Below are 15,251 nucleotides of genomic sequence, written 5' to 3' on the forward strand. Positions count from 1 at the left end.
GTCGTTGGATTCTAACAGTGCTTCAATCAGGGTCGTTTTAGCCTCTCGCGGGAGTGAAAGCAGGTCGTCTATATTGGATAGTGACGAACCCTTTGGTTCTCCCGTCGACCTTAATGGGCCTGGAATAATATCTTCCTCCTCCCTGATACTGACAACACAACATACGGCAATCTCTGGTATATCCTCTGAACCCCAATTGCAGAAGTTCTTCAGGAAGAAATCTGCTAAAGTTATATGTCGTCTGGGACGAGAAACATCCTCGTCTTCCCCATTGACAAGCTTGGGCCTTTGAGCCTTTTTTCTACCCTTCCTTTTTTGTGTTTTGCTCTCTCTCTTGTAGCTTCTATGAGAGCGTAGCTCTTTTTGAGTAGAGTTCAGTCTTCCCTTCTTACGGCATGCCACAAGAATCCAACCTTCGTTATCGTTATCGTCAGCGCACTCTCCTCCGTTTTAAGGATCTGTAACTTGGACCTCCTGCTGAAACCACACTACCATAGGTTCGAAGGTCCCAAATTGGACCGAGCTTTCCCTTTCTTCATAAGATATGGTTGGTGGCACCACGCTCGAAGTTACAGTCACTACAGCGTGATTTGTTTGGACCACCTCGTCTAGATCCAGTTCTATTTTCCTTTCACGGGCCAATTTGAGGATCAATTCTTTCAGTACGAAACATTTTTCGATCGGGTGACTAATGACCCTGTGATACTTGCAATAATTGGGGTCATCTACCTTGTCGGCCTATTCCGGTCGCCTACATTCTGACAGTTGGATAAGGTGGTTCTCCAGTAATTGTTCAAGCATGTCCGCTACGTCAGAGCCAGGGAATGGATAAACCTTCGCCTGTCTTTCTTTCAAGATTGAGCGACGTCTCTCACCTTCTTGGTCTTTCTTCTCTATCTTCTTTTCTTTCCCTTTTGAGGAGAACTTCAATGGGGTTGTGTTAATGACCATTGATTCCTTCGTGACACCTTTCACAGTTTTCTCAGCGCCCTTTACAATTTTCTCGACGCCCTTCACCTTCTTCTTGTCTTTCCTCGGTTCGTGGTTTAGAAAATCCCTCATTTCTCTGTTGGCGATACTTAGCTCCATGTCGTGAGCACGGGTCGTTAATTCTTCAAAGGTACGGGGCTTAATCCCTTATAGGATATAGAGGAGTTCCAGTGCATACCCTGCGTGCACATTTCCACAGCAGACAATTTGGTGAGTCAATCTTTGCAATCCAGACTCAGAGCTCTCCATCGATTAATGTAGTCAACGACTGGTTCCCCTTTCGGTTGTTTGGAGTTGTCAGCTCCATCAATGCTGACGGTGCTCTGGTGTTGAGAAGGCGATTCAAGAATTCTCTTTCAAGTTGCTCCATGTCAATCACCTCAAGCTTAAGTCTGTGTACCAATCAAAAACGTTCCCTTTAAGGGTTATGATGAACTTTTTGACCAGTAGATTCTCCTCTTGTTCCCGCGCATTTTTGCATGTTTCTATGAAGTGGGCGATGTGTTCCTTTGGGTTTCCTTTTCCGTCGAATTGTTGAAACTTTTGGAGGCTGATATCCAGTAGGCATTCTTAGGTTATCGATACTCCGAGTGTAATGGCTTGGAATACATGAAGGGATTTGGGCCGACCTTCCATATGAGCTCTTATGGAGGTCATGATCATGGTCTTGTAGTTGTTGGACTGACAAAGAGGCCACCAAGGCTGACTATTGCGATTGGCTTTCTTGTAGCACGGTCTTCCCCTTATCGATTACTTTCATCGTGGGTGCAAGGCTTGATTCAGCAGCCTCTCAAGACTGCATTTGTTCCTTTAGGGCAGCGATCTCATGGTCTCGCTCCTCGACAGCTTTCATCAGGAAGTTAATCTTCCTTTCCATTTCAGCCATGGCCGCTTCCGTCGTCACATCCGCCATCATGACAAAAATCACATCTGGCGGTGAATCTCTTTCCGGTCCATCGGGCGCGAAAGTAGAGTTGTCGAACAAGAGATTTTTCTTGATGACAACCCCACTTTGTGGGGATTCCATCATTTGTTTCAAGATGTCGTGGGCAATGGGGGAGCTCTGTTCTTGCTCCTGCGTGATTTCTTTTAAGCAGCCGCAGGTGACCGGTCCCTTGTATAAGTCGTTTGCGGAGGAAGCTTTGGATGCCATCTTCTTAGGAGATTTGGATGCCACTTTCTTAGGCGCCATTTGGCTTGTTTGAATGCTGAGAAAGAGATGAGAGGTAGAGAGGTCCTATTGGGCGTGCCAATTTGTTCACACGAGGTTTTCGGAGAAACGTGTTTCATGGAGTTGAACTCGAGTTGGTGTTGAAGTTAGAGTTGATTTGATGCGATGTGGTTCGATCTCTAATACTTGATCCTCTAATTCTCTCTCAGTTGGGTGAATATGCTTGACTTGAAGAAGAAAAGCACCGAACGTTCTTGAAGTTGAAGTCTTGGAAGCTTGGAATAGAAGTCTTTGAAGAGTATTTGTATCTTCAAAGGTCTTCTGCCTTATAGGAGTGCAGCTTCAGGAGTCTTGGAAGTTTGAAGTAGAAGTCTTGGAAGAGTATTTGTGTCTTCAAAGGTCTTCTGCCTTATAGGAGTGCAGCTTCAGGAGTGTTGGAAGCTTGAAGTAGAAGTCTTGGAAGAGTATTTGTGTCTTCAAAGGTCTTTTGCCTTATAAGAGTGCAGCTTCAGGAGTCTTGGAAGCTTGAAGTAGAAGTCTTGGAAGAGTATTTGTGTCTTCAAAGGTCTTCTGCCTTATAGGAGTGCAGCTTCGGAGTCTTGGGAGTCCTCTGCTTGTTAGTAAATTCTCTCTGGGTCTTCTGAGTGTAGAAAGTGTTTCCCTTACAAATGAAGAGAACTTCTCTATTTATAGAGTTCTCAGGTGGGCTTCGTGGGCTTGGTTGGTCCATGGGCCTGATCCTTGGGCCCAATTAGTTGGTTTTGGGTCTGATCTGAAATTTGGGTCCAATTCAACTTTTTTTTTGTAGTTTGGACTTTAAGCCCGAATAGTAATATCAAATTAGACCAATTTAATCTCATCTGATTCATTCGCATGACGTCATCGAAACTTGTCTTCAATTCAATTCGGGACATGTGTTAACTTCTAATTGGACCTAAAGTCAATGATTTAGAAATTCTTCGTTAATTTAGCAAACGACGTGGTGACTTGTGATTAGTCCAAAATTTCTCATTCAACAGAATTATTTTGATAATGACGATGGCTCTCCTGCATGTTGAGAATTCCATATTGAAAATACCGAAAAGACTCACACTCCTTATAAGATAGATGAGGCTACTCCTCCCATTGGCAATCGGTTTTGAGATGAAATCTTATACTATCAAATATAGTATCAGAGCCCATTAAGCCCAAACAGGTATTCATCACCCCTCCCATTGTCAATCGGTTTTTATATGGAACTCTATATTATCAAATAACAAGAAGTTACACCGTTGATTACTTTGATGGGGTATTTGAGGAGGAAGATGAAAGATGCATATTAAAGAAAAAAGGACTATTTTTATTTTTTTGGTTACTTGACACTTTCCTTTAACATTCCTCAAGTTGTTGTATTGTCTTCTATTTCCTAGGGATATGCTAAACAACGTTAAAGATACCTTACAATCTGTTTCTCTTGTAGTGTATCAATCTTGCTTCTCCCAACCAAACATGTTACAAATATTTTACCATTTGCAATCTAGATCATCGACTCAACATCATGATTAAAATTATTAGAAATATCAAAGTTAGAGAATTCAAAGAATTGTCTAAAGAAGTTGTTCACTAATAACTTTTTATTACCTTTAAGTGGTTTGTCATTATTCAACCTGTTCCAGCCCTGGTGTAGTCCTTGTAGAGAACTTTGTAAATAAACTAAAGTCACCATTATGAGTCGATCAACATATTCATAAAAAAAATTGTATCAGTAGTGGCGTCGAAAGATATTTATCCTATATACATATACTTTAATTCTTAATTTCACTTATTCTACTATGTTTTGATTTCTTGTTTGATCTGATATATACACTCTAGTTCTTAGTCTCGCTTATTCTACTACATTTTTTTTATTTCCTACTTGTTTTGATCTTATATTTTCTCTTGCTCAATATTCTAAAGTAAATTAACTAAATACAATATTACCTTCTTTAAATAAATAAAATAATATTATCTTATTGAATTAAATTTATTGCGATAGATTTTCTTTTTCAGTTAAAGCATAGTTCCAATAAAAGAAAAAGTTTTTGTAATTTTTTTCCGTGCATGATGCTATATATGGTCTAGCTAGAGATGTTAAAGTCTCTCACATGATTTTTGTGGTACAGGCTACAACTCCAAAGCTTCAGGAGTCTGTCCCGCTCGACCTTGTCCTATTGATACACGAGGCACGTCTTCACATACTTAGCAATATTGTCTCACATGCCTGGCTAGTAGTACTCCCGCTTTTGCAAGGTCTGGTGGTCCACATAGACGATTTTGGGCCTAATCTAGCCGAAACTTCTGTACATGTACTATGGCGGGTCCTTCTCTTTCAACTGTGGTGTAATTTCACCATAGCGAATTTATACTATAAAAATTTTAAAAATAAAATTTATGTACGAGAGTAAATTAAACTGATTGAAGAGAATATTAACTTTGGATCAAACTTTAGTTTATAAGTAAGTAATAATATGTTTGGATTAAATTTCAGATTGATCTATCAATATTGCTATTTAAGATTTGAAATAAATGGATAATTTTTTTTTTAGAGAACATTGGTGAAATTTAAAATAACTGCTTTAAAATTTGACATTTTTAAATTAAAAATTTGAATAAATAAATAAAAATAAAAAATTTAATGAGTAGTAGGTAAAATTTTAAATGGCATTTACATACCTATTTTATCCTTCATTTTTCAATATATACCTATTGTTACTCTCAACTTTAATAATTAATTATTAATACTTCTTTTTAAATTAATTAAATTAAAAATCACTTTATAATAACGACGTTAGAGTTTTTTTATCTATGAATTTAGTAAACCAATTAAATTGTTCATTGATTACACGTATTTTTGTTCAAAACTGTATTTTATTGGAATCAATTAGTTTATGAAGATTTTTACTCTATTTTCTTTTAAATTAGTGGGTGAATTAGCATAAATTAAACTAAAAACAAAATTAAACTTTTATTTAAATTTATAATCCAATTTGATGTTTGAAGGTTTAAATCAAAATTCATACAAAACTCATGAAAAAAAAATGGTATAGCTCATAAATTATCTCTTTATGCAAAATAAACTAAAATATATTTCACGCTCTCACCTTATATGTTGGAGAAAAAAAGAAAATAATTAAACACAAAATCATATATAGAGGATATATGTGAAACAAGAGAATGACGATAAAAATATAGTGATTTCTCAAACTTAGGACTATGTATAGTCCATATGTACAAATTTTATTATGATGGGGATTATAAAAAGCACTCAAATTCGAACTACCTCTCTCATTAAATAATTCAATATTGTTTTCTTTAAAAAATCACAAATATATTGATAGCACTTTTCTCAAAGTTTCTCTATTTTGATCTTATATAAATATAGTCCACTCAAACAAATAGTATCAACCCGATACTTGTCTTCTTCCCAAAAAAAAAAAAAAATTAAGTATTTCAAAAGTCAAATCAAAATTAATATTTAATGTCATTTCTTTTTTAATAAAAAATAATTATAGAAATAGAATAATACGTCATAAGACATTCTCATTCAGCTCATTACTATCTGAATATTTGTGGAAATTTCTACCAATTTTAAAGAAAAAATATTATTATATAAAGATATTGGACATCTCGAACATGTTCAATTAAAAAAAAAAAAGAAAAAGAAAACCCTCATTTCCATGTTCCTATGAGAGGAGTGTAGCTCTTATTTTAGCCATACACAAAAGGTTAGCAAATAACGGTTGCACTCTCTACATCGCCATGTCGTCGTCTTCTTCCCATGCATCATCGTCAGAGAGTCACTGCTTTGAGGCCCTATTAGGTTCTCTTCGTCCCTTCCTCCGCGGCGAGCTTGAAAAGGTAAACATGAACCTTCCTTCTCTTATCTCCCTCCTCCGCTCTGTTGGCGCCGGGGAGTGTTGGCACAAGCACAGCACCTTCCTAGATCACCTCGTTGATACTTACCGTATTCTCAAAATCTGGAAAGCACAAGAGTCGGTTTGTTTGTGCGGTTTATTCCACTCAGCTTATTCCAATTCCTACACCAATCTCGCAATTTTCGATCATTCCATTGGCCGTGATGTTGTCCGTGGACATGTCGGAGCGGCGGCAGAGAGATTGATTCATTTGTTCTGTACCATCCCTCGACATCAACTAATTCATGATGATCTTCTTTTTCGCTACTCTGATTCAGAACTCGTCGATCACCTCAAATTTTCTGACACATCGCTGAAGAATGCCCTGGAAAACGGATATTTCAACAACGATGAAACGTGGAGGAAGAAACTGCAGTCAATTCTTCCCGCTGATGGCGTAACCGTAAAGCACATCAAAACTGGAGAAGACGTAATGATTTCAAGGCGGGTAGTTGCAATTTTTCTCATGTTGACAATAGCTGATTTCAGTGATCAATTCTATGAATTCCAAGATTCCTTGTTCGAAAACTCCAACGGACGTCTCGAATTCATAGGTAACAATTACAAAACTCTCTGGCCTGGAAACGGAAAGCCTGGACTATGGATGAACTCTGCATCAAGAATGGGAGCGATATACTCCCTAATCGTGAGAGAGGAAGCAATTTTAGTTGCACACAGAAAGAGAAACGTCGAATTAGGGTCAAAAACAGAGAGTTACGAGGATTTAGAGCTGGTAATCCCTCTAATTTTTGAAAACTGTACGAGAATTCTCGATGCAAAGGATCAAATTATAGCAAGAGATTTGTATTGGGAAGCTGTTTGTGAAAAATCTGAAAGAAGTGAGGAGTTATTGCTGAGATGTGTGGAGAAGAATCCATTTGTTGGGGAGCCACATGTGGCATTGGGGAACCTATATTTGGGTGAGGGAAGATTTGAGGAGGCTGAAAAGGAGGTTGAAGAAGGGCTAAGGCTTTTGTTAACATGGGGCAGTGCTTGGGACAAGAGGATGCCATGGGAGGGATGGATTGCTTGGGGGAGAGTGTTGTTGATGAAGGCTAAAGAGAGGAAATGGCTCAACACATCATGGGGAATTCTCAACTTGGGTCTTGTAAAGTAGACAAACTAATTGAATCAAACTTATGAATTGTATTCATAAATGGTTGTTTGTGCTCTATCATTTGTGTCAGATTAAACTATTGATAAGTTATACCAACTTGACTAAAATCTTCAAGGTTTGAATATCTTATTTTAAATGTTGTGTTGAGTTCAAAAATAAAATTACAATATTGATACATCATGTGGAGTTTTATTATCCATATTTGTAAAGTTTTTTTAGTACAATAATTCTAGAGGTGAAGGTTCAAATTCTCAATCTTTAAGAAAATCATGTCAATTATCGTTTGACTAAATTTACTTTGGCTCATAAAATTATTTTTTTAAATGAAATAAAGGATTATATCATAGGTATTACATTCAAATCTTGAATTAAATGCTAAAGTAAGATTGCTTTTAAATAATAATAATAATTGGAAGAAAAGTGGGAACAATTGAAATTATTTATAAAAAGAGGGCAAAATGTGTTCTTATTATGTTTGGTTCTAGAAGTAACTTTAAAATTACTAAATTATTAAAAAAGGTATTTTATAATTGGATTTTTATTTTAAAAATTAATTATAATAAATATCTAATATTATTAATTTGTTTTTTCATTTATTTTATTGTTGAATTTTTATATGCATGATTAATATGTGGAGTAAGAAAAATACATAATAAGAAAAATTCAAAACATATATCTCATGTAATCTAAAATGTTTGTATCATTACAAAATACTTAAACTAGATATTATCTATTGAAATACAAATTGTATAATAAAAACATTCATTAGATATAAAAAGTTTTGTGGAAATGGGAAAAAAAAAAAAAGAAGAAGAAAAGTAAATTAAAAAAAAAAAAACTGCAAAAGAGAAAAGGAAGAAGGAAAAGTGATAAATACACGACATGTTGATATCATGAAAAGGCCAAAATCCGAGCGTTTTTATAAATGAGGTCAAATTTTGAGCGGGTTTTTTTTTAGAATTGACAAAAATGATCTTTTTGAAGTTTGATTTTGTATTTTTTTGACCTACTTTTAAAAAACAAGTTTTTTTGACCCCTTTGATGTTGAAAATGAGGTAAGCATGGAAAATTTGAGTTGTACATTTACTCTTATGCCCCTTATTAAATTCTCACTTCTAATTTCAACAACCAACCTATCAAATTAATTCACCAAAAATTTTCCACAAAAAAAAAATCTATTCATCCAAAATTAATTGACAAAAAATTCTTCACATTCCAATACAAAAGATTATCCACCAAAATTGATTTGTTTACAACCCCACAAAAAATTCTTTTCACCAAATTATCTACAAAATGAAAAGTCTTTCATCAAGTCCAAAATTTATATTTCATGAAATTGTAATTTTGTACCTTCCGTAAGAATGTATGTATTTCATTTTATATATATTTAATAGTTCGATAATTTTGTTTTGTACTCTCACGTCTCTCTCCTACTTTTTCTCTCTATCTTCTTCATCCTCTTCTTCTTCCCCTTCCCATCCACTCCAATTTTTGGTCTTTATTATACAAAACCTTTATACTTTTAGTTCTTAGTTTTTTTCCCTTTTCATTTGGTCTTTATTATTTCAAACTTTTTTATTTTAGTTTTTGCATTAAAGTTTTTTTTTTAATTTTTTATTTATTAGTCCCTTACTATCAAATATACAATATATAATAGTTAAGTATACATGTATTACCCAGTGACAAAAATCTTAAGATATTCAAATTATCTCTTCGATTAATAATCATAAATTAAGTTTTTTCTTCTAAAATTTTCATCTCTATAATTTTGCTGAGAGAAATATACTTAATATACATTTTTTGGAGAAATAAATTTTTACTTATATTCTCTTTTAAATCTAATATTATTGTTTTACAGTGAGAACGTGCTTGTTCATCTTAATGTCTTTACAACTTTTTTTTTTCCCTTTCTCTAATTTCTCTCAAAGAATCAAATATTTTCCCAAAAAAATTTATCTAATTTTTTCTACGACTTTTTTTTCTCTCTCTCCTTAAGAATAAAAATAAATATTTTATTTTGGTATCTAAATCTCTAAAAAAAAAAAAAGCTCCAAATTAATGTATAATAATTAAAAGAATAACCATCCAACCCTATTGTAATTTTAAAAAATAATTTAATTAATTAAATCATGATTGTTTTACAATAATTCTACTCTCCATTTAACCATCATATATGACTTCCATACATGTGTACATACCATTACATTATTACACCTTCAAAATTATATTACTTATTTATTTAAATAATTAACGACTAACCAATAGTAATTATCAATTTCAATACTCACAGCACCTGAAATTTCAATAGTGATTATTTCAACCGCTGTTTTTAAATATAGAAAAATAAATTAAAATATTTATAAAATATTCTAAAATTTTAGAACTATCAATAATAGATATTGATAGATACTGATGGATTTCTATTTCTATCAATGTCTATCAATGACATTGTTAGACACTGATAGAAGTCTATCAGTGTCTATCAACGTTTATCATTCATAGTTCCAAAATTTTGCCATATTTTGAAAATATTTTTAGTAGTTTTATCATTTGAAATAATTTTCCCTTATTTCAAGTGTGATTTTTTTTTATTTTAAAATATAAGTTAAATGAAAGTTCATGATGTAATATGTGTAACTATTTAGTAGTTTTTTTTTAGGTTAGGATAAATTAAGCTTATTTTTTTTCGATTTTCAAGATTTGGGTTTTTTTTAAAAAAAAAAATATGGGTTAAAATATAAACTAAACCAACTGTAACTTAACCTCACCCTTTTGCCCAAAGTTTGCGTGTAAAATTAGGTTTGGAATAAATTAAAGAAAACATATTTAAAAAAAAATCCATTGTGGGTTTTTTTTAAAAAAATTAAACCAGTTTTGAACCTAATTTACCAAACAGAACGCAAACAATCAGCAGAATAAATCGACAGCAATAAAGAACGAGCGAACATCAAGATATATAGTGATTCGACCAGTTTGGTCTACATCGACTTTGAGAACCAGCTTGAATCAATTTTATTACGAGCAATGAGAAACTTACAATTACAGATAATCAACCATAATCACCAATCTATAATTTGATACCCACTGTGAGATCTGCACACGACGTCGCCTCTGAAACCGAGAACAACCCGCTGAAAAACAACTCAAATCAAGTGCACTAACCCGCCTCTGACTGGCCAACCGCGTGCAGACCCGCGCATCTCTCTCTGACGCTGACAACTGGCGAACCTACCGGAACCAAGACACCCGCCTGCGAATGAAAACCACGCCCACCGACAAACCCACGGTCGGACAAAACCAGCACCGGACGAAGACAACCAACGCTCACTGACCGGCGAACCCACGCCGAACGATAACTAGCCGTCGCCTTGCTTGCACGCTGCTGGAGAAGACCCACACGGGCGAACACCACTCGCGTGTGTGTTTCTCCTTTTAAAACCGAGCAGCTGCCTCCTTCCTTGCAAAAACCTGCTCCTTTTCTCTTGGAGTCTTACGAAAAATTTTGCCAACCCTAATCAAGAAGATGAGTTTAATTACAAAATTGTCATTTGTCCATAATTAACATAATGTCATTGGGCTTTTAATTTCACCAAAAAATCCAATAAGGTACACTTAAATACCTTGATATTTCCTACAACATTTTTTATTTTTTTATTTCATCGCTAATTTTAACTCTACAATTCGTATGTTAAATTCTACGGTGAATTAGAATGTTCAATTATATTTTATTTTGGTTTTCAAAAAGGGGGAAAAAAAGAAAAAAGAAAAGAAATTGTATTTTATTTTGATATCTAAACCTCTAAAAGCTCCAATTTAATCTATAATATTTTTAAAATATATATATATATATGATTGTTTTACAATAATTATACTAAATAATTAAGACTCGCACACCGAATACTCGATTCAACCAACATGTATGATTTCGATACATGTATACACATACATTCAAAAATCATATTATCTATTTGTTTAAATAATTAACAAATAATCGATAGTGGTTATCAAATTTAAGGGAGAAAAAAGAAACAAAAATTAAATAAATCTACTTCTCTGTCCATTGCTCCATTGGAATACACTTATTTGCACTGTTATTACTCAAATTAACAAAGTAGTGTTTACAACTCCATGTTGCAGGAAAGCTGGGTTTTAGATTGAAAAATGAGATGATACTCTTTCTAATTGTAATTATTTTTCTTTAATGAAAATACATGGATTATTTTCATATGTTGGATGTTTCAAAAATGAACAAAGAAGATCTATGTCTGGCAGACAGTGCAACTACACGTACAATACTTACTAGTAAAAAATATTTTTCAAACTAACAATGTTGGAAGCAAAAGTCAATACGATATCAGGTTCTACAAACCTGATCGAAGGTTTTGGAAAAGCAAATATTATTTTAACTAGAGAAACAAAATTTACATTTGACAATGCATTGTTCTCTAATCAATCAAAGAGAAATCTTCTAAGTTTTAAAGCTATATGTTGAAATGGTTATTATATTGAGACTGATAGTAAGAATAATGTGGAATATCTATATATCATATCCACTGTCTCAAATGAAAAACGTATATTTGGAAGAGTTTCCTGGCTTTATCTTCTGGATTATATTATACTCATATACGAGTAATTGAAACATACAATTTGGCATGACCTATTGGGTCATCCAGGATCTATAATAATAGAAGAATTATTGAGAATTCAAATGGACATCTATTAAAGAGCCAGAAGATTCTTCAATTTAATTAATTATCTTGCTTGCTCTCAAGGAAAATTGATAATTAGACCATCACCAACTATGGGGACTGAATCACCTGCATTTTTAGAACGAATTCGTGGTGATATATGTGGACCTATTAACCCACCTAGTGGATCATTTAGATTTTTATGGTATTAATAGATTCATCCAGTAGATGGTCACACGAATTCTTATTATCAAGTCGAAATATTATATTGCAAGATTATTTGCTCAAATAATTAAGTTAAAAGCACAATTTCGTGATAAAAACCTTGAGCGAAAGCAAGATTGTCCCAAATCTATTTTTCATTGAATATAAATTTTACAGTAAATCAATAACAAGATATGCATTTACATAAATTATAGCATGCAATATTAAAGAAAAACTTAGGGTTTCATAAAATCTTACCTTTTAAGACTATTCTTCAAGAACTCTCTCAAACAAAGTCACAAATGGATCTCCTCAAAACGGGATACCACCAAACGGAGCCTCTTGTATTCTCTTTAGGGATTGAGAATGGCATGAGCTGTAGGCTCTGCCTTAGGATTTTGGAAGAGGGAAGGAGATGGAGAGGAGGAGAGGGAGGAGAAGAACTTTTCTTCTCTTTTCATTTTTTTCAGAGAGAACTATTCTATTAGTATTTCATGGAGGAAGATGAATCTTGCACCATCCCTCTCTCTGACCCCTCTCATCACGTATTTGGCTGACAGAAATTAGGGGTAGGGAGTTAATTAATTAATAATTTAATAAAATTAAATTAATAATAATTATACATATAATAACAATCTTATTATATGTATATGAACTATATGTTATATTTCATATAACACATAATCTATATTTATATATTGTATCAAATAAAATATAACCTATAGATGTATTTTTCTCTCAACTATACATGGCATTTAATATAAATCACATTTATAATAAATTCACTTATATGAATCTCATTCATATAATTCATGTTTGGATCATATCCAAATATTTAATTCTTCCCAATTTATTTATGGTATTTAATATAAATCATATTTATATTAAATTTAATTACATGAATCTCATTCATATAATTAATATTTGAATCATATTCAAATTCCTCTCATATTACCTTATATTATAATGTCTTGAATACATTATATTAATTATATCACATATATAATTAATTTAATTAATTATATCATATATAATTAATTCCCTCAATTAATTTGAACACTTCAAATTAACCCAAAAATAGTTCTCAATTAAATCTTTGTTGAGCTATAGAGGAGACCTTATGGACCTGTAGATTGAAGCGCCAATGGTACTTGGATAATTAATTAAACTCTTTAATTAAATTACCAACATCTGTTAACTGTCGATCATTCCACTAAAGACCGATAGCTGCACTCTTCAGACTACAAATAAATTTCTGTGTCCATTGGATATAACCAATCAACAGTTCGATGACCTTTCACAAACTGCTCGTAAGTATAGCTGGGCCAAAATTATCGTTTTTTCCCTGTAGTTACATCTAACTCTTTAAGTAACACTGATTCCTCTAATGAACAATAAGTCATAGTCCAACTATGTTCAAGTCCCTCTCGGCCCAGGAGAGGGTGTGGCCAGTATGTTCAGGTCCCAGGATCAACCCTTAAAGGAGAAATTTGTCTACTTGCTCCTGCATCGGAGAATGAGTGAATTCCGTCTCGTATAGCTGTGTTCCCAGCTCCCTAGTCAGACGAATCCCCAAAATGGTAGGCTTATTGAGTTGGCAATCTGGCCATCTCACCCATACAAATCAAAGGACCACCTTCATGAGCAGGAGTTTATAACTCACTCAGGATTCAGGTCATGTCAGGTCATATCACCTATGGTCATCCTAATGAAATGTAAGTCTCTATTATTAACGGTGTTATATAAAGAGACTAATCATTTCGTAGTCCGGTCTTATACAAACTATTTATATAGGATACCCTGCTCACATGTCTCTACATGAATGATCAGGATCAGATCATTTGTAGCACTTTACAAAACTTGTAACACCTACAAAACAGGTCGTATCCGTAGTGCCATCAGGATAAGGTACCCAGCCTTATCCATCTACTGCAGACCGTTTAAGTTATTATTTAAATAAGATCCACTTGTATGTCTCTACATACTTGTTTAAATTACATAAAATAACCTAGGATCTTAGTTTATTGGATTGAGTATATCTTTATAAAATAACCCTTATTTTATTAACAACAATATGTTTATACAAAGTAGGAGATTATAAGGAAATGTAGAATACCAATCCCAACAATCTCCCACTTATCCTAAAGCTTGGGGAGCCTAATGTACAATACAAATAAAGTACAAAATCACAATAAACTAAGGCATACACTATACCCCAATAACATCTCCCACTTGCCCTAGACAATATGTCGCATATCCCATAGACCCAGACTTTCTAGTTGACCCTCGAACACTTTAGCCATGAGAGCCTTTGTAAACGGATAAGCAACGTTGTGCTCTAAAGCAATCTTCATGACAATCACGTCACCTCGAGCACAATCTCCCGAATCCAAATAATATTTCTGCTCTATGTGCTTGCCTCTTCGGTGACTCCTAGATTCCTTAAATTTGCCACAACACCACTGTTATCACAATAATGTGTGATGGACAAAGATATATTTGGAACAAATTCCAAATTAATAAGGAACTTCTTAAGCCATACAGCCTTTTTAGTAGTAGCTACGTATTTGGCTTCCATAGTGAAGTCTGTAATGTATCCTTGCTTAATGCTTCGCGATACTATAGCTCCTCCATTCGGAGTAAACATTGACCCTGATGTAGATTTTCGAGAATCCCGATCAGTCTGAAAGTCAGAGTCTGTGTATCCTGTAAGGATCAAATCCTCATCTCCATACATGAGCATATAGTCCATCGTTCTTCGAAGATACTTGAGGATTGTTTTAACCGTCATCCAGTAATCTAATCCTGGATTGGATTGATATCGACTGACAATCCCTAATGCATAGTAAATGTCAGGACTAGTACATAACATTGCATGCATAAGGCTGCCAACAGCCGATGCATAGGGAATTCATCTCATTTCCTCAACCTCTTAAGGAATCTTAGGATACTATTCCTTAGACAATACAATTTCATGCCTGAAAGGTAATAAACCTTTCTTGGAATTATGCATCGAATATCTGACAAGTATTTTGTCAATATACGATGCCTAAGACAAAGCCAACCTTCTGTTCTTACGATCCCTTATAATCTGGATCCTTAGAACAAATCGTGCCTCTCCTAAATCTTTCATTTGGAATTGGGCGGCT

At 33.9% G+C, this 15,251-nt stretch overlaps 1 protein-coding gene across 1 annotated transcript; it reads left to right on the forward strand.

The window, feature by feature from the left end:
• Positions 1 to 5,828: 5,828 nt before the first annotated feature.
• Positions 5,829 to 7,391, forward strand: LOC120068183. The gene has a single exon (XM_039019887.1). The coding sequence runs from the start codon at positions 5,939 to 5,941 to the stop codon at positions 7,208 to 7,210; it is 1,272 nt and encodes a 423-aa protein (XP_038875815.1). The 5' UTR covers positions 5,829 to 5,938; the 3' UTR covers positions 7,211 to 7,391.
• Positions 7,392 to 15,251: the final 7,860 nt, after the last annotated feature.

This window comes from Benincasa hispida, chromosome 12, assembly GCF_009727055.1.
Source record: "Benincasa hispida cultivar B227 chromosome 12, ASM972705v1, whole genome shotgun sequence".
Taxonomy (NCBI): domain Eukaryota; kingdom Viridiplantae; phylum Streptophyta; class Magnoliopsida; order Cucurbitales; family Cucurbitaceae; genus Benincasa; species Benincasa hispida.